This window comes from Pleurodeles waltl, chromosome 9, assembly GCF_031143425.1.
Source record: "Pleurodeles waltl isolate 20211129_DDA chromosome 9, aPleWal1.hap1.20221129, whole genome shotgun sequence".
NCBI classification, from domain to species: Eukaryota; Metazoa; Chordata; class Amphibia; order Caudata; family Salamandridae; genus Pleurodeles; species Pleurodeles waltl.
In genome coordinates this window covers 502166391-502193562 of record NC_090448.1, presented here as the reverse complement: position 1 = coordinate 502193562, position 27172 = coordinate 502166391, and the positions used below count along the sequence as shown (strand labels likewise).

Below are 27172 nucleotides of genomic sequence, written 5' to 3'. Positions count from 1 at the left end.
TAAAATGTGCTACACGTTGGCTAAGAAGCAACCCACTGAGGGCTTGCACACTCATTCTACCAGAGCTAAAGCTCCGACTGCATTAGCACACGGAATTTCAATCCTGGACATCTGTCAGGCGGCAATGTGGGCATCTCTGCACACATTTACAAAACACTACTGCATGGACAGTCAGGTCCGTAGGAGCGGGCACTTTGCCTGTTCGGTTCTGCAGGACTTTGTGGTGTGATCTTAGTTCAGAGACCCACCTATTGTCTCTACCAGATAAGGTGTTATGGAAGGTAAGTAACTTGTCCATCAGTACCTCTCTAAGGTACTTCAGCAACTCCTTGTGGGAACCCACCTCTTCGTACATCTTAAGTAGGTGTGAGGTGGGAGCATTTGAAGTAGTGTAATATTCTACAGGGAAGCCATCCAGGCCCAGCATTTAATTGTTGGCTATGTGCTGGTTGGGCTCGCTTATTTCCTCCATTTATATGGGTTCATCCAGTTCAGCACACTAGAGCGGACTGAGGCGGGCGAGTGAGGTTTCGCTCAGAAAGGCATTGATTTGTTCCTTGGTTGCCTCCACCTGCAGCGCGTATAAGTTGCAATAGTAACCCATAAAGGTGGAGCTATTATCTGTTTGAGTGTTACACTGTGTCCTATCCGTAACACAAAGGGCACCAATCGTGGAGTGCTGCTGTTCACCATGCAACAGCCACACAAGCATTTTGCCGGCCCACTCTCCCTCTCCATGTTGGAACACCAGATGCTGCTTATAAACAAGGTGTGATAAACAAAACTCCAGTTCTACTCTGGTGTGCCTAATTCCCAGCTGTTTGCCTGCTGCTTCAGGATTGAGCGGCACCTCCAGTTCAACAGCGCATAACTCACGCTCTGTCATCATTAGTTCACAGTGCAGGGCCTGCTTCACATCTCAGGCAGTATTAATGCAATGGCACTGAATCACCACCTTGTGCACCTCCCATTTGGTATGCCTGGTGGAGGTGGAACCTGCATTAGTGCCAAAGTATTTTGTGATGTGGGAGGCTATGGCAGTTCAGTAGGGCACATCTTCGCGTGCCTCTGTGCGCATTCATTAGGTCAGGATCTTGGCCCGTTCAAACCCCCAACACAATGTTAGTAGCAGCAGGCAGATATGGTGTGTGCAAGGCAGGTTTGTGAGGGAGACACGGTGACATCGCCCATCACCTCAAAGCAACAGGTCTAGTCAGTTGTGCACATCATGCAGCAGGGAGCAAAACAAGTATTCACTTGCAGTTGGGTGCATTAAACGCCTTTTGCCATATACTTTCATGTGTTCTGTCTGTTGGCTGAAGTGCTGCACCAGCCTATGGCTCGCCGCACCCTCCAGAGAGATTGAGTGCACCGGTCCTGTAACATATAATGTGAATGTGGTGGCGCTTAAAGAAAGCTTGAACCATGCATTGCATTCTGGTTGTCACCATGCTCCACACATTTCGAGTCAGAAGGTTGTATGTGGGGGCCATCCCCACAGGTCTAGTGGTCATATGTGCCATGTGTTGTGAGCACCATGTGGAGAGCCCAGGGCACTCACCGGTCAAATTCAGACAATGTAATGCACTTAACAACACATGACGTAAACATAGAGGGAAAAAACCTTTGGCAATGTGAACCCCAATGCTGGACAATTGCACGACTGCCAGTCACCAACTATCAACAAGTACACATAAAAGTAAACAGAAATGCTTAGTGTAAACATGTCCAGTGCATAAGTAGAAGTAGTGAGTGAGTAGAAATTCCCCTCCATAAGGCTTCTTAGACTGCCATGCCCCAGTGACGGTAATAGGCTCCCTGCTCTCCTGATGTTAACCTCCCCCCACCCCGGTCATCCTGTAGCATACCTGTGCCCCCACACTGATGACCACATTAGAGTTCAGGTGGATTAAGCATGATCATTGGCCAGTCGAGAAATGAGGGTCAGGCCTGTCACCCCTCACCCGACAAGTCCTCCCAAAGTGGGCCAGTCTCAGCATCTGAACCATGGTCAGATGACAGCGTTGTTCCAGATGGATGCCTTAGGACATGCCGTCTCCTCAGGCACAGGTATCTCAGGTTTTAATGGGGAATCCCTCTCCCGCGCCAGCCGGTCCTTCCTTCGCCTAGATCCTCCTCCAGTGTCTGAAAGAAGTGCAACTTGTCTCCCTCCAGTACTAGCAGTTTCTTGGGGAAGAGAAGAGCATATTTCATGCCCATCAGTGTGCTGCACTTACGCTGTGTAGTCCGGGAATGCCGTTATTGAGCCTCCTTTGTAACACCAGGGCCCCTTTGCCTTAAACGTTTTGTAGGCTCAAGTCCCTGTGTCTATAGTTCAGGAAGCGTGTTCGGGCAGCCCCGGGTGACGGGGATCTGCCTGGTACTCTATGTGCTCTCTCGATAGAAAACAGCTTAGGAGACTTTCCTGCCAGCACAGTACCAATCAGCTCCTGCTTCAAGAATAGCTCCATGTTCAGACCCTCAGCACATTTAGGCAGGCCCAGAAACTGAACATTGTTGCGTCGTGAGTGCCCCTCAGCATTCTTTGCTCGCAATTGCAGGTGCGAAATGTTGGATTTCATAATCTGCATTTAGGAGTACACCTCCTTGAGGGTGGGGTGCATCATAGAAAGAGTAGGCTCCATAGTCTCAACCCTCTAAGTGAGTTTCCAGTGGTCGGCGTGTAGCAATGACACCTCCAGTGTGTCAGTATCAATCTTGGTCTCCAAATATATTTCATTGAATTATTCTGAGTGTTTCCCTAGTGCAGTCTTCAATGGCGATCACCCCAAGAAGCAGGTCACAGTGCAGGGTGAGGAGAGGGACACCAGCCGGAGACCCTGGTACCAAGATCCCCAGTGTGCCTGCATAATGGGGCCCAGATTCAGCTCATCTCGGGCTCCTGAGGAGAATAATGCAGGTGCTTCTCCATTTCCCAGTATCAGCTGGAGTCCTTACCAGACAGGCCATCTTGGTTCACACTGCAGGAGGGACACAAAGGCCACCCAAAAGAAGAGCTGGGCCCAGGATATCGTCGAGTACAGTGCCCAGATGAGCATCCACTGATGGGGCTCAGTGCTCCTCGTGGGAACCCCCATCAGGATCTGGAGTGGGAGGAGAAGGGAAAGTAAGGCAGGTGTGACTCCCTGTGATACTGATAGGCCTCAATGGGCTGCTCAGGTACAGCTCCCACCTCTTGCTGTAGGACCCACGCTTCAGGTCTTGTTTCAAGTCTGACCTAAGGCTGGCACCAGTCTATCCAGTGCCTTTGATGTCCAGGTGGGGTCCAAAGTATCTTGTAGCCACTGTGGAGCATCACATCCCTTCACAGCTGGCTGCAGCTGTTCGTCCTGGCCTTATCAGGCCCTTTCGCACCAGTGTGATGTTCCTCCTCGAGTCGCCACAGTGGGCTGCACACCATGGGAAACAGCGTGGTTCCAGATTGCCCACTAAGAGTTAAATTCTCCAGTTGCCTGTAGGAAACTAAGGTCGTGGGAGGAGGGGTACAGCAGTCTTCCCTATGCTGTTCTTCCGCAATGCACCCACTCGAGCCTCGAGAAATGGCATCTCCACTACGCCACTATCTCACTATCATTGGGTTCGACATCGAGGAAGTCTGGCTTCTGTGATCCAGATCTGAAAGGAAACATTCAGAGACTTGCGGTAATGGTGACTTGTGGCAGGCTACTCTCCTTTCCCCAACCAGACCTTATGGTAGTGACAGATGCAGCATGTCTGGGATGGGGGCCCTTTAGGAGAGGTAGAAATCAGATGCCTTTGCTCTCCAAAATAGCTTCAGCTCAAATGCAGTCTGTTGGAGCTTCACGTCATCCAGTTAGTGGTGAAAGCCGTCCTACTACTACTACTAAGCTGCGTAGAAGCATCACCCATACCACTGACATAATTTCCTTTCTTTTCAGACCTTTAGAGGTGAATCTGGACCCCCACTCCTCCCTTCTTCATTCTTTGACATCACCCTCAAGACCTACAGGGTTTAAACCTTGTTGGGACTGCCACAAACAGTTTTCTGTTACAGAGCCCTGTGAAGTCTGCCTCTGGTGTTTAGGTTCAGTGCACAACTTTAAGGCCTGTGACTCCTGCACCCAGATGAACATGGGGAGCCAGGGTCAAAGTCTCAGTAAATTGGTTGATGATGGTGGTAAAAAGTTCCAAGCGGAAAAAGCTGGATTTCCAGGCCAAGGAGTTCATAGTCACTGCCATGTCCAGAGTGTGTTAATGATGTGTTCTGAAGCTCCAGTATTGATACCTGGTACCAGCCTTTGATGTGGGGGGATTCCCTAAACTACCCCAATATCTTGTTCTGGAAAGCTCTTCACTTCTCCTGCCTAGGCTCCTAGAAGTCTGGGGTGAAAAAATACTAGTGTCAGGTTCCTTTATGTGTGCTGGAGCCACACCCCTTGAAGTGTAAGTGAGGCAGGTAATAGCTCCGCCCCCAGCCATCTTGGCAGGGGGCCCATCCTGCTATAACCTAGTCCCCTTTTGTCTCACTTGGAGGAATACACAAAGCCCAACTGCAAAGCCATTCACAGTCATGAGACCCAGGATACTGGCAGAAGGCACAAATGGTTACGACATGAACATGCCAACTTTTTAAAAAGGTGTCATTTTTAGAATTGTAACTAAAAATCCATCTCTAACATTAAAGAGGGTTTTAAATTACAATTATTTGAGCATAAAAAGCATATCTATCTAAACAGTATCTGTATCTGCTCCCAGTCCAAAATGATCACTTATTAAAGGTAACCCATTATTAGTCAATGGGAGTCATAGGCCTTACAACAGTGAACAAGTACTTTAGGAGTTTTTCTCTTCAAGGACATGTAATACTTTATTACACCTCTCCTAATTCTTAAATACAGTGCACCCTGTCCTGTGAGTCTTTATGGCCTAAATTAGGGGTGATTTATATGTATTAAAAAGGAAGGTTTAAGTACTGACAAAAAGGTTTATCTTGTCCGGTTGAAATTGCAGTTTAAAACTGCAGTACAGGCTGCAGTGGCAGGCCTGCAACATGTTTTAAATGGCTCATTAAGGTGAGTGACACATTGAGTGTTGCAGGCCTACTAGTAGCATTTAATTTGCAGGTGCTGGGTACAGTTATTACCATTTACTAAGGACCTACAAGTAGATTAAATGTATCACTCAGGAGGTGTCAAATGTACCATGGTTGAGAGAGAGAGCACAAGCACTTTACCACTTGTTAGCAGGGAAAAGGGCACATAACCCTAATGCTATTAAGAGCAACCAAATGCAAAAATGTGGGGGACACCCTGCAAAAAAAGGCCAGGTCCAACAGTAGCCACTAGTGTCTGATCTGGTCACTGCTATATTACCAATAATATTTGTAGCTAGGGATGATTTTCAGTGAATATTAGTATCTCTTACTATAGAAGAGGTTGGAGACCACTGTAAGAATTAATGAAGTCCCTGCTATGGAGGTTAAAGATAATGTGCTTACTGAGGTCAGTTCCTGCCTGTTCAATGAGAAGGTGGGCTTGGCCCTGGAGCATTTTAAAGGGAACCAGGTTAGAACAGGCTTCTTTGGTCTTTTAACATCAGTCCAGCTTTCACACCAACAGGTTCACCCTTTCAGGGAATATGTCAGAGGCTTGCTGTATTGACAGTGCCAGGCCTCAAGTCCCACACTATAGGCATCACAGCCGAGGTCTAACCATACGCCCAATAGACGATAACCAGGTCATCATGGGCAACATATATCCCAATCTCTGACCCTTTTGACAAAAACTTAAAAACCTCCTAAGTGCATCCTTAGTGGCACACAAACATGTGGTAGGGGGCAAGTTAAACCACTTCCTTCAGGGGTGGCTGAGCATCACATCTGACAAATGGGTTCTTCAGATTGTCCAATGGGGCTGTACACTGCCATTCCATTTTAACCCGCCAGCCTGCAATGCATATCAGATCTGAACAGTTCCTGGAAGACTTTCTCTCATTTTTCACCAGGAGGTGCAGGCTTTTTTGGCCAAAGGACACAGAGGGTACTGGCGTCAGAAGTGGAGACTGAATGTTATTCCCGCTACTTCTTTGTGCCAAAGAAGGAAGAAGGTCTTAACGCTATTTTAGATTTTTTCCTCTCATCACCTTGATTTGAAAGGACAAATTCAGGATTCTCACTCTGGCCCAGGTTCTGTCTGTCATGGACTTAATGGTGGAATTGAACCCCCAGGACACCTATTTTCACATCCCTGTCTTGCAGGTCCACAGGAGCTACCTGTGGTTCAAGATGGGCCATGAGTTCTTGCAATTTGCCATGCTTCCTTTCTGGCTCACCAGTGACCCTCTGGTGATGGGGGTGTCATTGCCCATCTTTGGAGGTCAGGGGAAACAATCTTTCTCTACCTCGACAACTGGCTGTTGAAAGGGGACTCACCACAATCAGTCATAGACCGCCTTCCGATGACGGTGAACCTTTTGACATCGCTGGGTTTCTCATTCAACCTGTTGAAGTCACACTGGACTCCTTTGCAGAGGTCAGTTTCATCTCAGCCATATTGGATATGGTGTGCTTTCAGGCCTCTAGAATGAGTCCAGAACACTCAGGCTATGATCCAGATGTTTCAGCTGCTGTCCTGGGTCTCAGTGATGATGGCTAGAGGCTTCTTCCCCTGCTAGCCTCCTCCATCCTGCTTGCTGACAATGCCAGGCGGCACATGCAGGCTCTGCTACAGGATCTATATTTCAGTGGGCCTACACCAGTGATTCTGACAGATTACATCCAGGTGTCAGAGGTGACTGCAAATAATCTGCAGTGGCAGCTGTTCAACTGTAATTGGACCAGTGGCAGACCCCTCTCCCTACCCCACCCAGAGTTGAGGGTGGTGATAGACGCGTCACTATCGGCTTGGGAAGGCCATCGTTGAGAGAAAGAGATCAGAGGATGTCTGACTGAAACATACCTCCACATCAGTTTGCTTGAGTTGTGGGCGATTCGCTTTGCATTGAAGGCCTCATTGCCAATCATCAAAGGGAGACTGGTGCAGGTTCTCATGGACAATATCACCACCATCAGCACCATAGCTTGTGGGTACCAGGGTCCTGTGCCAGGGGGCTGTGTGCCTCTGGAACTGGTAGACTCATCAGGGAATTTCCCTGATCGTACACCACTTGGCACGATCTTTAAATATCAGCTGATGATGCATACTGGACAATGAATGGCAGTTACACTTGGAGGTGGTGCAGTGTGTCTTCTAGTATGGGAGTACTCTGGCTTGATCTCTTCACCACCACAGAAAACTTTCAGAATCAACACTTTTGCGCACTGGGGATCCCATAAAGGTTCTCTCTCTCAGACAAATTCTGCATAGAGTGGAGCATGGGACTCCTGCATGCCTTCTCACTGATACCTCTCCTGTCCCAGGTTTTTAAGAAAATCAGGAACGCCTGGGGCCAGGTCATCTTGGCAGCTCCAGATTGGGCCAGGAGTGTATAATCCAGAAGGGTATAATAACGAGACCTTTTGTGCTTGAGCATCTGTCCTCTGATAAGACTGCCACTTTGGGGTGATCCTCTGTTTCAGTAGCAGTGAAGGGTTCTGCCCCTGGGCCTGCATAACCTGCATCTTCATGTGTGGAGATTGAGCGCCGACAGCTGATTTCCTTTGAGCTCCCTTCCAAAGTCTTTGATGTAATTAAGCCAGCTAGATGTTCTTCCATGAAGTCAGTGTATGCCAGGTGCTGGATTAAGTCTGTGTCTCAGTGCCTGTCAGACAAACCTGGTGCATTCCAAAATGTCAAATGTTTTGTTTGTTCTGTCTTTGGCCATGCAAGGATTTGCAGTTGGCACTGTTAAAGGTTACTTGACAGCTCTCTATGATGCTTTGCATTTGGCAGACTAGCTGTCCTTACTCAAATCACCTTTTGTGATTCAAGTTCTTAAAAGTTTGCAACATGTGTTTCTACCAAAGCCATTTGTGATGGCTCAGTGGTACTAGAATTTGTTCCTCACTTTCCAAACGTGTACCCCATTTGAGCTGATGCTCAGTTGTCCTTTACATCTCTTGAAACTGGTCTTTCTGGTCACTGTAACATCAGCGCATCATGTGAGTGAGCTTTAGGCCCACTCGGTCCAGCTGCCTTATACTACCTTTTTCCCAGACAAACTAGTGTTAGGAATAAGAACCGCGTTCCTGGTGAAGGCTGTGACCCCTTTCATATGGGACCACTCATCACTTTTCTAAACTTCTTTCTCAGCCTTATCCCACAAAATACGAAGACAGACTTCATTACTTGGACTCCAAAAGAGCACTGAACTTTTATATTTATTGTACAAAGAACATCAATGAATTATGAGCTCTATGTGAGGTTCTATGATGCAAAGAATGACAAGGCAGGGCAGAAGTGGACCTTTCATGGTGGATAGCCCTCTGTATTAAGATCTGTATGAATTGGCTAAGAAGCAGCCTCCAGAAGGTCTGAGAGCTCATTTCACCAGAGCTAAGGCTGCTACCACTGCACTGGCACACAGAGTACCTGTCCTGGAGATGTGTCAAGCAGCTACATATTCACAAACCACTACTGCCTTTACAATCAGATCCGCCAGGATGGGCATCATGTCTATTCAGTTCTGCTGGACTTTTGTAGTCTGAATTATTCAACAGATCTACTAGCTTGGAATGTACTGCTGTGGTCTCTATTCATAAAGTGAGGCATCTGTTTTTAGAAATGTCATCAGAAAAACAAGTTACTTACCTTTGGTAATGCTCTTTCTGGTGGATACTCTGTCTGACCGGACCACTGCATTTTGTGGAATGGTCTCCTTTTCCATCTAAAAAGGTCCCAGTTCAGGAATTTGCCCACTGGTTCTATCAATCTGCTGTGGGCACTGTGCCTGAGGTTCTGGACAGACTCATGAAGGAAACTGACACCAGCAAGCATGGGTGGATCTCACATGTTTCTCCATTTATCACCTTCTGAGCGTAACAACGTTGGCACGGAGTCCCGTAGGATAATCTGCCAGCACACACTAGCACTTCTTTTTGATTTTCCAGATCCAGGGTGGCACCTAGAGATAGTCACAAGGTGAGTAACCTGCTGTTATAGTATTCACCAGAAAGAGTGTTACCAAAAGTAACTTGTTTATTTATTTCAGGATTCTAAGCCATCAAGAATGCCCACACGTGTTGCTGGGGAGCCACTATTATGCAGGACTAGTCAGCGTATCACAAAGAATGTCAGTAAATTTGACACGGATAGTGTCCATTATTAAACAGGAATAGCCCGTGTGCCAAAATAAATACCCATAAATGTGTCACTGATGGGCACATATTAGAACACATTTTTAAAATGTCACAAACAACACACATAAATACACCACAGATAGCCAGCATGTCCCCAGTGTGTTTCTAATTGGCCATTGATCAGCAGTGTTAAAAACAATGTTGTAGGAAAATGCCCCTTTTTGAAGTGTCACACCAATTTTTGATGACTTTTATTGTTGGTTTTTACACTGCAAACTGGGTCACTAACAAAGTATATTGTGTAGAAACTACACCTATTGGCAAGAAAAGTTAAATGTAATCTCTGGACTGCAGAACTTATTGTACTATCCAGTAGTGTGACTAAGAAAACATGGCTTCGGACCTAATATTGTAGCTTGGCAGGGGCAGCTTGAACCCTTCTGCACAGATCTGTCAAAATCCCCCTTCTGAGAAGTAGGAAATCTGATTTTAAATATTACATAAGTCACTCCTAAGTGTAGCTTGCTGTCCACAAGGTATGGTGCATAATATGTAGGAGTAGAACACATGTGACATTAGGAATTGAAAGTTCCCACAGTGAATAGGCCTAAAATGGCATTGTCACTGGTCAGGCTGTAACTGATACATAGGAAAAATCAAATTATAGATTATGCACTTTAAATAACAACTTTGACTTTACTGGCTACAAACTCCATTCAATGTTTTATTTTTATATTTAATAAAAATCCAAACCAATTATGAAGTTGGACTTTTTGTAAATATATGAGAAATGCAACATTTAGAAAATTACCTATGCCCTGCCTGCAGCTGCGGGAGGCTAATTTGCATTAGTTCTCCAGCAACTGTCCAGCTCGTACTTTACCCAAATCAAATGTGCAAGAGATATGAAAACTGCTCCCAGAACAGAAACTGTGGCCTTGGAGAGGTGAGGTGTTCTCTTCCCTTGCCCAGTTAGCATGGACCCTGTAGCTTCATTAACTTGAATGGAGATCTAGTGTTTCACAGGTAAAGATAAGGGAACAACATAGATGAAGCTGCCTTTTGTCTCCCTAATCAGCTTAGCACAAAACCAGGAGGGACGAAAGCTAAACCCAGAACTAGTTCTGAAAGAGCACAAATACCTAGGCTGCTCATTGCCTTGGTGTTAGAAATTGGGTTTCTGGTTGTCAGAGTATGCACCCTGTACAAGCAGGAACCACAATCCTAGTCAGAGTAAGTTGGATTCATACTAAAAGATATCCTGTGCTCCCCTGTCGTAGCTTGGCACAGAACATTTAGGCTTATCTAAAGAGACAATGTAAAGAATTTGTGCAACACACAAACACAGTAACACAATTAAAACACTGCAAAAAGACTCCACACAGGTTTAGAAAAATAGATTGTTATATTTTGAACAAAACAAGCTCAAGGCAACAAAAATCCAATAACTATAATTCGAGATATGAATTTTAGAAGAATAAGTATAGAAATAGTGCTTAAAAGCAAATAGTGCTCTAGGGATTACTTTAGGTTGCTCTGGACTGGGGCAAAGTCAAAGTTTGGGCTGACCTCGATGGAGCGCAGGTCGCCTACAGGATTCACATATGCCCAGTTGATTTCCGTGATGCAAACATCTCTGTCCACTTCCAGTGAAGCAGGCACAGGAGCAGGGGTAGAGACTTTGATATCCCTGACTCAAGCAACAGGAGGTAAGCCAACAAGTCCTTGGAGCAGTCTCAAAGTAGAAGGCAGAGCCCAGCTCTCCTTAAGCAGAGTCAGAGTCCAGTAAGTAGCAGGGCAACACAAAAAGTAGGCCTTCCAGGTCCAGCAGTCAATCAGATGAGTCCTTTAAGCAGCACAGCAGTTCTTCTGACAGATTCCAGTCACAGGTCCGGAAGTGTCTGATTTGGTGGTGTCAGAGACCCAGTACTGTTACCAAAAAGTTGAAGTTGGGGTGACTTCAAAAAGGGTCTTTGAAGTGCACAAGGATCCTTTCATCCCCAGCCCTGGCTCCAGATTATCAGTAGGGGGTAATCAGCCCTTTGTGTGGGGACAGGCACTGCCTATTCAGGTGTGTCATCCACTTCTGCCTTTCCTGCCCAACCAGATACATCAGGCACACCTAACTTTCCTGTGTTTGTGGCTGCCTAGAGGGAATGCACAAGGTGTAGCTGTCACCCACCCCAGACGTGTACTTGAGACAGGCTGCAGCCACACAGAGCTGTAAGAGGAGAGAAATGCCCACTTTCTAAATGTGGCCTTTCTAACATAGTAAAGTTAAATCCAACTTTACCAGTATTACCGTTCCAATGATGTGAAACACAACATAGCTACTCCTTCTCAATTATGAATTACAGCTTAAAAGTATATTAAGCAATTCCCAACATTAACCTATGAGAGTGGTAGTCCTCACATTAGTGAAAGATAACTTGGGGAGTTTTTCACTACCACGACATTTAAAACTTAAAAGTACATGTCCTACCTTTTAGTAACATAGCACCCTGCCCTATGGGCTACCTAGGGCCTCCATTAGGGGTGACTTGTATGTACTAAAAAGGGAATTTAAGGCTTGACAATGGGTTTTAAATGCCAAGTTGAAGTGGCAGTCAGACTGCACACACAGGCCCTGCAGTGGCAGGCCTGTTCATGGTTAAAGGGCTACTTAAGTGTGTGGCATACCCAGTGCTGCAGGCCCACTAGTAGCATTTAAATTACAGGCCCTAGGTATATGGTATGCCACTTGACAAGAGACTTACAAGTAAATCAAATATGCATCTTGTGTATACACCAATCTTACCATGCTTAGGGGAGAAGCACATGCACGTTAGCACTGATCAGCAGTGATCAGAGTCCTAAGGCCAGTAAAAGAATCAGCACAAATATGAGGCAAGCAAAGCAAGCAAAACGTTTGGGAGAAGACCACCCAAAGGCTGACAGGTCTAACACTAGGCCAAACCTCTGGCTGGGCACACAGACTCTGCACAGGGGTTTCCCCATCTCGGATTTTGAGAGCGAGGGGCATTGTGGGGTTGTTTGCAGTAGGGCAGAAAGGAGCATCTGAAAATGTGGGTAGGGTTGCCCCCAGGATCTTTTAATCCATTGTTTAAGAAGTGCCTATGATTCACACTACCTACTAGTATGTGCAAAGCTTAAGTATATCACTCCAAGGCACCCCCTCAGAACACTTTCTAGCCCTGCAGCAGATCAGAAGAGTACTGGGCCTGCTGTCTGTAACCTGAGTGGAGCTCTGTATGACTGAATTTGCTCCCTCTTGTACCCAGGACAAAGAAGTGCACTCCAATGGTCAGTTGGCGGCCTCCTGTGTTACTACAGGAACACAACAAGCTGCAAGAGACGTATTTCCCGACGTACCCAGATGACTAGTGGCAAATTGACTTTGCTGTTGACCTCTGTCGGACACACTCAGAGTCTCTAGGTGCCATCACCTGGGGTCTTGTTGGGCTTAGGAGTGTACTCCACTGGTTGTTTGGGCACCAGAAGAAAGTTTGGAAACTTTTGAAAACTTTTCCTCCGCAGCTTCAGGGCAGCCCACTGGGAAATCCAGCCGACAGTTCCAGGGCATCAAATTCAATTTTAGCTTTCTCACAGTCAAGGCTTCCAGCACTGTCAAAGCAAACAACTTAGTCCTATTCTGCATTGGGACTTTAAAGGTTTTCATCAAGAAATCTCCAAAGCTCCAGAGCTTCTGCAGGACCAACCTGCTTCAAGTATCCAGCCTTCAGCTTCATGGTGATGACTACGATCTCAACAAAGGCCCACTAAGGGAGTATTTTTCTTCTCAAAATGTGCCACAGTCCCTTTCTACATTAGAACTGAGAAGACATTTCAAAGCTTTTCTTAAAAAAAGTCAGAAAGTCTCTTTCTGAAGTGGAACTTGAAATATCTTTCAAGGTTTTTGACTTCCAGGACAGGAACAGTTCATTTGTTGTATCCAATCAGGGTCCATGGCGGTTGGCCTCAAACCACACCTAGGTCGCAGTCTACTGCTTCAGTAGACTGTTATTAGTGCTTTAATCTTGTTGGTGCTAATTTCACTTAATTCATTACAACTTCAAATCTTCAGTTCCCCTCATTTGATTTTTGTCATTTTCGTGTCATTTTGCTTGTTAAACGTTAATCTGTATTTATATATTGGAGTGAGATATCCTTTCTGCGTCTTTGACTTTTTAACTGTTTTGTACTTCTAAATGCTTTGCATAATTTAAGCAATTCTTCTCTGTGTGGTCCCTATCAGAGATTGCACTCAGGTTTAAATTACTAAAACTTTACCTGAACCTATCACGTTTCTGACTATATTACTTTTGCTGGATTTCTATCCAACTAATAATTCACTTCCTTACAGATGTACAAGAGTACCAAAAAATTTCATGAATGGGCCACTATCGTGCAGGTTTAGCCAATAGATCACCAAGGATGCCAACAATATGCCAAAAGTTAGCTAGTTTACTCAGGAAATGCAAGTTAGCCACTCGGAATGCCACACGTAGGTCACTGAAGGGCCACGAGCATGTAGGGACGGCAGTAATGTCACCCAAATGGTACACACGTCACTCAAGGTATAAATATCTGCCCAAAATCTGCAAACTAATGGTAAAGATAGCTCTCTAATGTAACCATTTAAAGTCCACCTAACACCTTTTGTAATGCAAATATCTCACAAGCTACGGACAGGATTCACAATCCAAAACCACAAAAGAGTACATTTCTAGTTTCATGCCAACTTATTTGTAATCCCATTCAGTAGTTTTTGTTGTAGTCTTTGTGATAATGAAGAGCAAACATCTCTATCGGAGTGAAAATGATAAACTGCTTTTTATGGTATCTGTGCTGGTATAACATTATTATACTACATTAATGGTTCTTTGTAGCTTGCAAAAAAATGTTGCATCTGTCTAACGGTAATTTTATTATGTTGGCAAAGAATATATTTAGGAATTAAGAATTTATAGCACAGCACTTATCATGGTTTTACTATCCACAGAACAATCAAAGAGTTCTCCAGAGATGGCAACACACATATTCTTCATTGGTGTGTGCTGCAAAACCGATCGAGGATGTAGCTGACCCTGGGACAAAGGCCTGTCTGCAGAAGGAACGTGCACAACTAGAGGAGAGCTGGAAGGATGTACATGCTGAGCTGGACAAGATGATGCATCAGTTTAATAAAACTGTGGAGGTACAAACCACTTTCGATATACATCTGATTAGATTAATTTGAACTTTTTTTGCATGTCACACCTATGTGCAGTAAAAATACTAACTATGCAAAAATCATAGAAGTCATGCAATAAACTGATATAGCTAGATTATGATTCATATGGTTTCTGCCCAAAAATGTAGGTAACATTTGTTTGACTTTCTAACATAGTTTTCTTTTCAAAGGAGAATTAACAATTGTGAAATTGTAGAAAGAAATGTAACATGGCAGAGGCCTTTTATCTAGGGGAAGTGTCCTCATAAAATGTCCTAGGAATATGAGGTTGCTTGCTATTTAACACACAGATAAAAAGCCCTTAAGCAGGCCATGGTGGGATGATAGATGTGATTAGATGTGATCAAGTAGACAGTCAGCAGCAGTCAACTTCCAGTAGTGGGACTGTTGGGGTCCAGACCTGAAGATGAGATGAGTAGGAAAAGAGCACAAGGAAACACTTGAGATAAGTGCAGTGTGGATGTGCCCCAGCCCCTTCACAAAATCCCCCCTGTCCTAGGGTAAAAATGACTGCTTGAAATGCTCATCCCATAGAATGTTCCAGGATTCTTGTAAAACAATAATCTCCGCCTCCACCCATCTTCTAAAGTACTCTCTAACAAATAATAAGTGGTCTGTGTGACAGTGCTGAAGCATGAGCGAATCAACAACATTGGCGATATAGCACAGGATATCTGAGAGCTACAGATTCATGTTACTTCAAGCTCTCTGGCTATCCAAAATTAGCTTTGGTAAATTGACGTATCTTTGGATAACTGCTGTCGCCCACAGAGAAATAAAAGATGATCATTGTACAAGGGCAGGAGAATGTGCCTAAAACTGTTTGGAAGTGTCAAATGAAAGTTAATTTGCATTTCTTTAATCTTGTAGAATGGCATCGCTATTCCAGCCATCTTCTACTCAGTATTCTTGGGTAGTCGAGAGACTGAGGTTTCAGTTTATGACTACCACATACCGATGATGTGTTAAAAAGCCAACATGCTTAGTAGAAGTGGGGTCAGAGCATCCTCATGCTTAACACCATTGTCCCTGCAAAACACTATTGAAACAGTCCACAGACATGTATGGCTTGCTCATTTCCCTCAGACTAACACTACGTTGTATCAGCAGCCTTGCAAGCACAGAATGAATGAATCTAAGACAGGAAAGAGTATATACTATACAACAAGCTGCTTAACAAACGGCTGCCATGGCTCTTTCAACTTCAGTCAGGCCCAACTACAAGACTTTGACTTTTCATGACTGACTTCAGCAGATAACACCAGGATTGAGCCAACACTATCATTACGAGATTCCTCATATGAAGAACAGGGAAAGCCAAACACAATTGCTGCCCACAATTCTTTTATGGAGTTTGCCCATGATGAAAAACATATGAAGGACTCACTAACCTATGCTACCCGTTCTCTGTACATGAAGTACAACAATGCCTAAAAGATTTGACAAATTCTAACAACATGTGGGAAGGGTAGCCCAAATGGTATGCAAAGATCTCCGGCCTACAAAAAGCATATGCAAAAACAGTAGATAAAAAGTTCTTAAAGTGGGTCAATGCTTCCTTACCACCAAGCACCTGGCACCACTATCACAACGACCTCTTGTAAAAAATGGTTTATGTTTATGGCAGAAGACTTTGGGGGTCATTTAGCAACTGCCAAATGGCCCCCTAGCAGCCTGCTCGACAGAGCTCACTGTGCCTACAGTGAATCTGTCAGTGATTCAGATGCACTTTAGGCACAGCTTAATGCTGTGTGGGCATCATGCTTTTTTTTACCACTGCATTGTTTCTGTTTTTCTCAGGGCGATTTCTACGTGCGCCTTGGAGCCATTGCTGTTTTTCCTTGCTTTCGCACAATCAGTGGCTTAGCAAGGGTACCGCAAATGTGAGTGGCTTCTGGGTCATTGGTTTCCAAAAATTCAGCCACCTAACTCTCTGCCACTGGTAACTTGGCAGTCCTCCCACCTCTAACTGAGTCACTTCCATTTGTACCAGCTTTCAATAGAGAATTCCCTGGGCGATTGACATGAAGCAATAAAACAAACTAACTCAGGCAGGGTTCTGGCTGCAACTGAAGACACAATGGGGAATAATGCACTCATCTGAGGATTTATGTCTCATATGATGCAAACAGTCAGTGCAGAATCACTGGGAGACCGTTCCATAGAAGCACATAACTCTAGTGTGATGTTGCAGTGCCTTTAAAAGTTACTTGATGTTGGTGCATTATTCAAATACCAAAGTGACAACGAATATCCTACTTTTAAACCAGTGAATAGGTGTGTTTAAGTTCAGATAATGGTATATTGTGAAGAGAGGCTGCCTCTTGTCTTGGAAACAGAAGATTTGGTGGTTAGTTGTTAAGAATATTTTACTGCTTATAATATGTAGGCAACCTAAGCCCTTTGACTTGCTGAGCACCACAAAGAGTCATAGTGTGGGTTTGATGATTAACACAAAAGGATCCTAGCCTACTAAGAACCAGGGGCACCTTTATGAAATTGTCCTGTGCCTACCACGCAGACAGTTGTTCCATGGATTTAGTTCAGCCACAGATCTTTCCACCCAATTAGGTAATTTACATTTTGTTAGAACAGTAACACATTTAATGAAACATTGGGTCTCGTTAGCAATTTCGAAAATGCAATGTATTATTCATATATCTTGTTCCAATGAATGCAGTAGTTAAGAGCAGAGGGCGTTAGGTGGAGAAAGTGTTTGGTGTGTAATAACAATTTTACATATGTACAGAACAAACTTAGGGTGTCATGATGATTTATCCCGTACTGATTTAAAGTACACTACTCAAGACAAAGTTTGACACCATTACACAAGTGACAACTGTGAGTGCATATGTGTCGACGTTTTGACCCAAATGGATTTAATCTGTAGGTCTATTGAGGACGCCATCTGTGCCGTCACCTCGGTTGAAGAAATTGCTTCTAAACTGAGTTGTTCCACTTCACCATGCTCTGTTTCTGGTACAGATCCCCAGTATAGTGTTTCTCACAGCTAGTGTAAGTGTGCGAGTTATTGGTCACTGTGAATTACTGCCTATAACAATGCTCTCTGGTGAGCTGCATGGGAATAGTTTCCTGTGCCTAGCAAAGGTAGCTGGTGAGCTGTGAAATCTCTATGTCACTTCCACAGTGGGATATTCACAAATCTAATCTGGCCTGAGCAAGGCCAAGTGACTAATAAGCCTTTTAGTCATGGCTTGAGTGGCTTTGTAACATCAAAATCCCTAAAGTAGAGACTCCTGGTCTTTTTCTTCAGCATGACATACCTGTAGCTTATATGTTTACTTGAAGGGCATGATGAGGTGTCAAGTGGCTACCCGTATTTTTACTAGCTCCTTCACAGCATGTCCTTTTCTCTGGAGATTCTGCAGAGCTGTGCATGAATTGGCCCTATCCCATATGAATACTGAAGATAATGAGACTACCCATGGTGACATTTTTCTCTTGCAGCAATATTTCCATGAGTTTTATTCATACAGTCTAACCAAGTATACAGTGTTCTGAACAGTAATCAATTCTATAAAATAAATAAACAAAACCTTCTGTAAGAGGAATGTCCATGTGTCATTTCAAAATCTGTGAAACAGAGATGCGAGGACCCTGTGGTATGAGTACCCACACTGTGAAAAAATGCGCTCAATAAAAGGTTTTGGGAAGCAGCAATTGAAAACTGGAGGTGAGGAGACTAATTCTGTATGTATGGGGGATGATTTTCTGGACAAACTAAACATCTGTTTATTGAATTCTGATATCACAAACACAGTCTATGAGTACTCGTTGATGTTTCAACCCTTGTGGCCAAAGTCTGCAGGTCATCATAGGATGAGACCGAGGGACGTTAATGGTAGGCACTTTGGGGGTTATTACAACTTTGGAGGAGGTGTTAATCTGTCCCAAAAGTGACGGTAAAGTGACGGATATACCACCAGCCGTATTACGAGTTCCATAGGATATAATGGACTTGTAATACGGCTGGTGGTATATCCGTCACTTTACCGTCACTTTTGGGACGGATTAACACCTCCTCCAAAGTTGTAATAACCCCCTTTATGTAATAAGGACAATTGTTTCTGTTGAATCCTAGCATGTTCGCATGATCAGTATAATCAGTTTTGTAATGTGACCTCCATAGTCATTAGCTCTAAGGAAATCATTGCTTTGTGGTTGGCAATAACCCATTGGTACTTTCAAAGTGAACTGCCAGATGAGGAGAAAAGGAAAACCATCCATGTCAGAGGATGGCTCTGGCAGTCCTCACTGCGTTTCCACCCTATATAAAGGCTGCTATCAGCATGGCATGATTGTTGCCCCTGATTACCCCAAATTGCCACGGACTCCGTGACAAAGGGAAAGCAAGCAGGAGGCAGGTGGAGCTTGTTCTTGCAGGTGGTTGCATGTCTGCATTTCCTTCCTCACACTGAACAAACTGTTGTTCTCCATGGGACTCTGGTGGGGTCATGTTCTGCCATAGATTAAGTCACATTTGTAGGCAAGGAGGGAATGCCTTAGTACCAACAAGAGGAGGTGTAGAAAAGCAGGCCCTCTCAGATAACTACTATTAAATATTAAAATATTATAGGTTAAGAAAGACATTGGTGACTTATTACAGGCACAATCTGATGTCTGAGACCATCTGTAAAATGTGACTTTAAGTACCCGCTATTGTAAGTCATATAGATATTTCATGTCTCTGCAGAGTTTCATGATCATATCATACAGAGAGGATAAAGTAATGATCATATCATACATGATCATACATATGATTTCATATCATATATCATATCACATGATTTATGAATATATGATATCATATGATCTTAACATACAGAGAGGATAGAGTAATCTCCAATACATTATTATTTGTTATCATACAGTACGTCCCGGGCCTTTGTTCCATATAACACCTGGCCTCAAGCTGTCCTGAATATATGAACAGCTATTTTATAAAGGGATTATATGTACTATAAGTGTTGCAATGCTCTGGGAAGAGTTCTAACCAAGTTTAAACCTTTGATTGTCACTCTGAAACATGCCCACAAACTGTTAATATACAAGCTGGCTAGTGTTTAACCACGATTTTGACTACATGCTTATTTATTACATTTGCTGCATTTTCTTTCTAAAATAAGACCTGGGACACTTGTGAAAATCGGATAATAGAGCTGGGCAGAATGCTGCAGGATCTGAAGGTCAGAGTGAATGAGCACCTTCCAGAGCGATACGATGACCTGCCACAATCGAAGGAGCTCTATCAGGTATGTGCATGTGCTGCGGAAAATGCAGAACTCGTCTCTTGAAGACCTGTGTTCTGCCAAGACATGGTTATTGCAGCTCATCTGCCTGTTCTTTTCAGTGACAAAGTGTAAGTTGTTTAAGATTAGACAATGTGCCAGTTTCCGGTGAAATCTCATAAGTCTGCCATTGTTATGCCTCCTGAATGCTGATGTTGCAACATCAACCTTGATTTTTTTCTTTGAAGTAAACAGTGTCATGAACACCATGATGGTGGGGGCTAACAGTTTCTGTCTCAAGTAGATTGTGTGGGTTTTAATATGTTTCTCTCATCCTTCTCAGGATTCGGAAACACTTCACCTAGGTCGCTGGGATCTTTTGACCCAGTGAAGAGTGTGGTAACCAATCACAATCAATTTAAACCCAAACAACAAATTTAAACACCATGACCCATGTGGCCACGGAAGAATACTCCAATCAAGATAAATATTTCAATGCTTTATTTTATAACCACCGAGCCAAAGTCACGTAAATAGTGCACAGAATCAAGTTGTAAAGATATAATAATAATGCATATTAATAAAGCAATCACTTGTGAGACAGAAACATGCTTCCATTCAGACTACAAATACATTAGTCAAACCAATTACAAAGATTCAGAAAACAGGGATTGGGACAGAGGTTCTCCCTACTACTGACCAAATTAGGACAGGCATGTGTTGAAGTGGCTACATGTGCAGGCAAAAGTCAAATGGAAAAGACTAAAATAATTTGGAAAAGCATCTATCTCAGGCTAAGTTAGACAAACTAAAAAGTAAAATAGGCATGTGTCAGCATGCTAACTCTACTGAGGAAAGCAGGTCAGGGGAAAAAACCTTTTGCATTAGAATGTACCTCTCCTAGGATCAGTTTTCAATTCAGTTTTGTCAGCAAAGCATGTAGATCAGCAAAGTCTGTTAAAGGCACCACCAGGGGGAAACGTGCAGAACACGGGATGCACATGGAAATCAGGAACATCAAAGGGGCCTAAATTAACAGAACAGGATTCAAAAGGAGACTGACTCTGAACTTACAAGTCCTTCCCTAACTTAGAAAAACAGTTTGATTGGTCAGTTTGATGAGTCCATATTACGCAAATGGCGAAATAACCATTAGGAGTATGGCAGGAATCAAATATGAAACATCCACAAACATTCCCAGGTTTGGTGTGTAGTCATCTCTCCTTTCCGTGTGACTCCAATAGTTTTATAATTTGTTTGTCAATCCACATTCCTTCCCAAGCCACAAGACGAGTTTCTCCTTTCTCATGAGAGTTAGCCTGCTAAACAATAATACTGGTTTATGTTCAGTCCTCATGTTGCACTTCCAAGGTCACTGTGGAAATAAATTACACATGATACAATAGGGCTCTCTACTATTCATGTGAAACAACCTAGTGGGAAAATTCATGTTAGAAGGAAAGAAATAACAATTTTGCATGACTGCAATATGAACGTTTCAGGCCTAGTTGCACTAACACAAGAAATATAAAGCATTAATATCGCCATTAATAAAACACACATCATATGCAAATATATGAATTCAATACTAATAATATATCATCAGAATATGAAAGCACTTCATTAATAATTGCAATCTTTGTTAAAGCATCACATTATGTATGGCAGAGATGTGCATTCATTTTTCTGCACACCTGCACATTTATACTGTTAAATCATTAAACATGATTCAATACAGTTCTACTAGTAATTGTTCATTAGAGCAACCATTCATTGAAAGTATATTTCAACATTGTTTTAGATCATGTTAGGACTATGTCAGTTCTTGTAGGCACAGCATCTGACATAAAATGAAAAACGTGTACACTTTTGAAATACGTGTCAGTGCAGCTTTTTTCTCTATGTTAGGCTTTTAAACATGAATTTAAAGGCCACCAAATGCTGATGTTTGGTGCACAAAAGGCATTACTAAAATTTGCTCTCCAACATGGGTGAGGTGTATGTTGGAACCTCAGATGGTGTTTAGTGCTGGGTGACATCTAAGCAACTGTGGTGCAGGAAGACCCTTTGCAATGGGCAACCGCTTAGCTTAAGGTCTTTGTTAGGTCTGCATTGTGATTGTGAGGCTCTCAAACAGACCTTTTGCTAGCAATGTACAAAGAGTAGGCTTTTGAGCTGACCCTTTTAACCGTAGGCTTTCTTTGATCAGCCTCTACCTGCCCTTCATTTGACACTTTGTAAAGCACATCTTGACTCAGCCCTGTAGAGTGTTCCTCTCTCACTCAATGCTCTTTGCTGTTTGGGTGAATCCATAGGTCCCTCGCTCGAGTGTTTGCACTTACCTGCATGAAGCACTACTTTACATCTATAACCCTCTCTGTCCTCTGCTTGTGGCTCACCTCCATGTGTCTCACGCTGTGACGGAGCTGCAAGGAGCTGTGTGTCATCTGGTGGTCACAGGAGCGATCCCTTTAGGGCACGTTCAGTCTTTCATTCTTCCGAGGACAATATAGTGAGTTCTTTTAATAAGGATACTAGCTCCAAGAGACAATTCAGCTTGCAGTGTGTGCTGTGCAAATTAATAATAATGAATACTAATAGCACCAATAACAGTATGTAAGAGGTTGGCTTTATATAGTGGTACACTGGGCAAAGGGTCCAAGCAAACCCCAGAGAAACTACAGAGACACAAATGACACCTCAAATGCTCTCTTTTATGGTGGTGTGGGCTATCAGTTAAGCATATCATAGGGTAGTGCTAAGCATGCAAAGCACACACATAGGAAGTAAGTAAGACACACTCAATAAAAAAGAATCTGACACCAATTTATAAAAACAACACATACTTTTATTTAAAATTAGATATCAAGATACCCAGAATCAGGTGAGTACTTTTTGAAATATAGATTTTTACAGTTTTCAAAAGTGTTTGGGTGTGGTAATGTTATCCAGTGAAGGAAAAACTGCATTCGGACACTTCACAGCGACTTACAGGACTGTTCACCAAGACTTAAGGTGAGTATGGGGCATGGTCCATGGCCACACCAATAGGTCACATCGGAAGGTGTCCGGGTGCAGAAGTGCAGAGGTGTGTGTCCCGTTCACTTCAACGGGAAACGGTCCGGTAGGGAAGTTTCTGTAAGCTGAGTTTGGAAGGTCAGTCCAGGGGAACTCACATGGGGGCTCGGCCCTTGAGGTTCTCGGGCACATGGGGACACCATTGGTCCACTTCTCCTCGGCCTGTGGGGCTTGGGTGCAGTGGTGTCTTTTGGCATCGAATCCGGTGCCAGAGTTGTAGAGTCACAGTTGGAGGGACTCTGCAGAAACAGTCTCCAGGTGTGGACTGGGGTCCGGTCTGACTAAGCCAACAAGTGGGCTCAGGTCTCATGAGGCTGGTAGACATGGGGACACCCTTTGTCCACTTCTCCTTCGTCTGGGGAGGACAGTTACAGAGGTGTCCTGAGGCATCAGGTCTTTGTCTCCAGGTCACTCGAGGTTGAAGAGGACTCTACAGAAAGAGGCTGCAGGCACCATTGGGAAGTCCACAGTGGGCAAATTCAAGGCGGGCTTCATCTCTGGAGGGCATTGGACACCGTTGGCCCACTTCAGCTCGAGCGACTGCAGTGGTACTTTCAGGTGTTGGGTTTTCAGTGGTCCAAAGTCCTCCCAGTTCTCTTGGGGTGCCTGCAAAATGCAGGAAAGCAGCTCTGCTACTCTACTGGAGTTCCTCTTGGCGATTTGCAAAGCGCTGGCAGCTCTCCCGGTTTCTTGGAGGCTGCAGTGGTAGGACAGGTCCTCAAGGGTCGGGTGCAGCAGGCAGGCTGGCAGGGTTGGTGGCAAGTCAGTCATGCTCCTCGGTTCTCGTGTTCACCAGACTTCTTGTCCACTCCCTCTTTTGTGTTCAGTGAAGATCTGCTTTCCTGGTATCAGATGGACACCTAAATACTCAATTTAGGGGACGTTAAGCGGAGTGAAGTGGAGTAGCCAATGGGCTACTAACCCTTGGGGTCACTACATTCCCTAGACGACCACTTCATTTGGAGAGTGGACATCACCCTGTCCCAGAATTCTTAATTCTACCACAAACAAGATGATGGAATTCCTAAGGCTGTATTAATTTCAGGCTGATCACCTTAGGGGTGTGTCCAGCCTGGAAATGCAACACTCCTTCTGCATAGCTAATTTTCCCACCTGTCCAGGTGCCAGATGGGCTCTGAGGCAGGGGGTCGGCATCTTCCTCTGAGAAAGGCCAGAGCTGCATACCAAAGAAAGGTGGGCTTCTTTGAAGCCTCCTGCCTTGGAATGCAGATTTGCAGGTCATCCAGGGCAGGTTTTGTTTCTGACCTCCAGACAGCAAAGGCTGTCACCTTTGGGGGTCAGAATCTCGTCTGTTGTGGCAAACTGGACAGAACTAGTCAGTGAGCCCACCAGCAGTTGGTATGTTTTCAGAGAGCCCCACTAAGGTGCCCTCTGGGTGCATGTACTAATAAATCCATCACTGGAATCAGTGTGGGTTTATTAATACGAGATATTTGATACCAAACATCCCTATTTTCAGCTAAGCCATCATGTAGCTGCGGATCTCGTATTGACCAATGTCCAGCACATGTATTTAGTATGGCTTCCCTGGTCACTTACTATGTCTAAGAATCAACAAAGACATAGCAGGGCCATATCTGCACTTGCAGATATGTCTACATATGTAAAATAATGCACCCTGCCTTATGGTGCCCTACAGGTATTACATGCAGTGTTAGTACTACTTCTACTAATATGATTAATACTGCTACTATTACTACTATTATTACTATAACTGTTGTGGACCAAGCTGCCACCCTGAATGGCTTGACAGATGTAAACATGCCTTTTGTATAGGAGTGATCATTTTACCATTCCTTTCAATGAGCTGAGCCTCATAGCAACATAAAAATAGTTACAAACCCAATAAGAAATAAAGATTTCCTCTCCTTCACTGCGCAAATAGTACAAGAAATGAAATCGCAAATATAGTACAAAGATGTCAGTGGGATTGAATTATTGCTGGAAACAGAAGTATGTGAGTATTATACAGTTGAGGTAACTGTTTATTGGAACACAGGGTTTGATCTCAGTTTTTCACGTGGATTTTTCGACCGGAGGAAAGTTTCCACAATACTTGTTGTGGTTTGCTCCAGGGTGGAATGGACAGGCCTTCCAGGAAAAGTACTGCATACCAGACAAACTGGTGTCTGTGGGTGGCTAGAAGAGGTGGAGCAGCACCATCAAAAGGCCTGCCCCACATGAGCATTAATGCATGGTCCTGCTTGTCTGGGTATGCTTACTGCGATATGGAGCTTCCATTTCCAGGACTTGAAGATGCATCTGTGGACATAGAAAGCAGTTGAGTCCTGCCCCACATGAGCATTGCTGCATGGACCTACTTTACTGGGTATGCTTACTGCGATATGGAGCTTCCATTTCCAGGACTTGAAGATGCATCTGTGGACATAGAAAGCAGTTGAGTCCTGCTGTGGCGCACAGACAATTGTGGGGTACCCAGTGCTCTACCAGTCGTGTGCAGGACAACATGCACCTTCATTGATCTCACAGTAGTGCAGGGTGGAACAACATCCATTCTTCCTGGCTGTTCAGCAGCCACTCCGAACGGCCTAAATACAGCGACCAATTCTAAAGGGTCAAAGGACCATTCAGACTCAATGGCTGTGTTAACACGTCTGGCCTTAATAAGTAAACTTACAAGGGGACGCAAATAGACCGATGAACCTTTTAACTCGCAATTAAGATGTTCTTACCATAGCTCCAGTACATGCAAATCAATAGTCAATAACCAATACACAATATCAATAATCATCAACTAATTAATAACAATAATAATCAATGGAGTCAGTAATTGTCACACACCATGACCTTTCAGTCATGAATAACCACACCATTTAGTAAAAGTTAGAATATTTATTTCCCTTGATTAACAATGCTAAGGTCATGTAGATAAATCTCAAAATCAAATGAAACACATACAGAAACAATACTGGCTGTCCAAAGCGGTGGAAGAAACGTAATCTAATCAAAGCTTGAACTACAACACATTCTAAGGTTACAGTGAAAATTAATAGCAAAGTCAACTGCATCAAAGTGATTATATACATTCGAATTCAGCAGAGAAATTCATCAAGCATTATTCCCTATTAGCATCATTTTATTAGTGAGGATCCTTAACTAACATTAGATTAGCAGCAGCATGTTGGGCTTCATGCAAAATAATTTAGTAACACAAATTTTTAAAAACATCTAACTATGGCTCTATCAAAACAGTGCAGTTGGTACCTTGAAAGGAAAAGCAAATAAGAATAAAAATCAACAGTCTAACTCATAATACCTATCCACAATGTGGATCAGCAAGCAGAATCAGTCTTCGTCCTCAGGACATCAGTCCATCAGCAAGGCATCAGGATTCAGCATGAAAGTTCAGAAAACGCAACGTCTTTAAGCATTAAAGATAGGCACGTCTCTTGTTAAGACGCACTAGAAAATATTGACCTTTCGGTCTGCAAGGAAATGGGCAATGCCTCTGTCTTCTCTCATTGCAGCATCATTATATTAAAACTAGTAAAACTATTTCACAAATCCCCATTGGTCAGTTAATCGCATGTTTACATTTTGACCAATAAACTAAAAATCTATGAATTCTACCATTTCTCCTTTCACATGTTGTTGATCGGTTGTCCTGCAATGTCTTCATCATCCGGCTTGCCAGTTAACAATATTGTTGCAGCTTCCACTCCAGTCAGTATCCCCCTTTTTTCTTCTCCTGAGAACGTCAGTCTCACACACATTACACACAAAATGTTACATTAGCAAGAACAGCATATTCTAGCAGTCGTTTCTCATGAGAAAAGACTTCAGCTATGAGCACATTTAAACAGTGCAAAAATGGAAATCACAGCTCTCTCAAAGACAGCCATTTATTAAATGTTAAGAAATACAGCTTTGACATGAGGCCTGGCAAGTAGGTCAAGACATTCGCTAAGTTAAGGCCTACAATTAATAAAGTAGGACACAATGCATAACCCTTAATAAGACATATTACTACATTAGTCAAACATATATTCAACATTTGATAATATTAATCCCACTAATAAGTACTCTTTGTGAATATTGGCGGCCACTCTCCGTAATCACATTTTCAAATGTGTGCATTATTTTCTACGTTATAATTTTTTTCTACACAAATCACTTGTTCAGAATACATGAACACTTGTTAATAATTTTTATTAAAACACCTGCGCTAGCAGCTGTAACATGAGCTTGAAGGTGAGGTGTTGCTGGCAAATCAGAATTGATGTAGCTACTCATGCCTTACTAAAGTGGATTTCAGATCCATGAATTTGGATGAGTCACGCGGTTTTGCCCTCTGCAGACAGGGTAGGTGTGAATTCCATGCCACCAGTGAAATGCAGACGGTGGGCAGATTCC

At 43.6% G+C, this 27172-nt stretch overlaps 1 protein-coding gene across 9 annotated transcripts in view; it reads left to right on the top strand.

Annotated features, from left to right (window-relative positions):
- The window catches only part of SYNE2 (spectrin repeat containing nuclear envelope protein 2), a 1823309-nt gene that overhangs the window by 1564177 nt on the left and 231960 nt on the right, over positions 1–27172 (top strand). For all 9 annotated transcript variants that reach the window (XM_069207355.1, XM_069207357.1, XM_069207362.1 and 6 more), the window contains 2 exons: positions 14220–14414; positions 19598–19723. In XM_069207355.1, coding sequence (XP_069063456.1) covers positions 14220–14414; positions 19598–19723 — 321 coding nt within the window. The remainder of the gene's footprint in view (positions 1–14219; positions 14415–19597; positions 19724–27172) is intronic.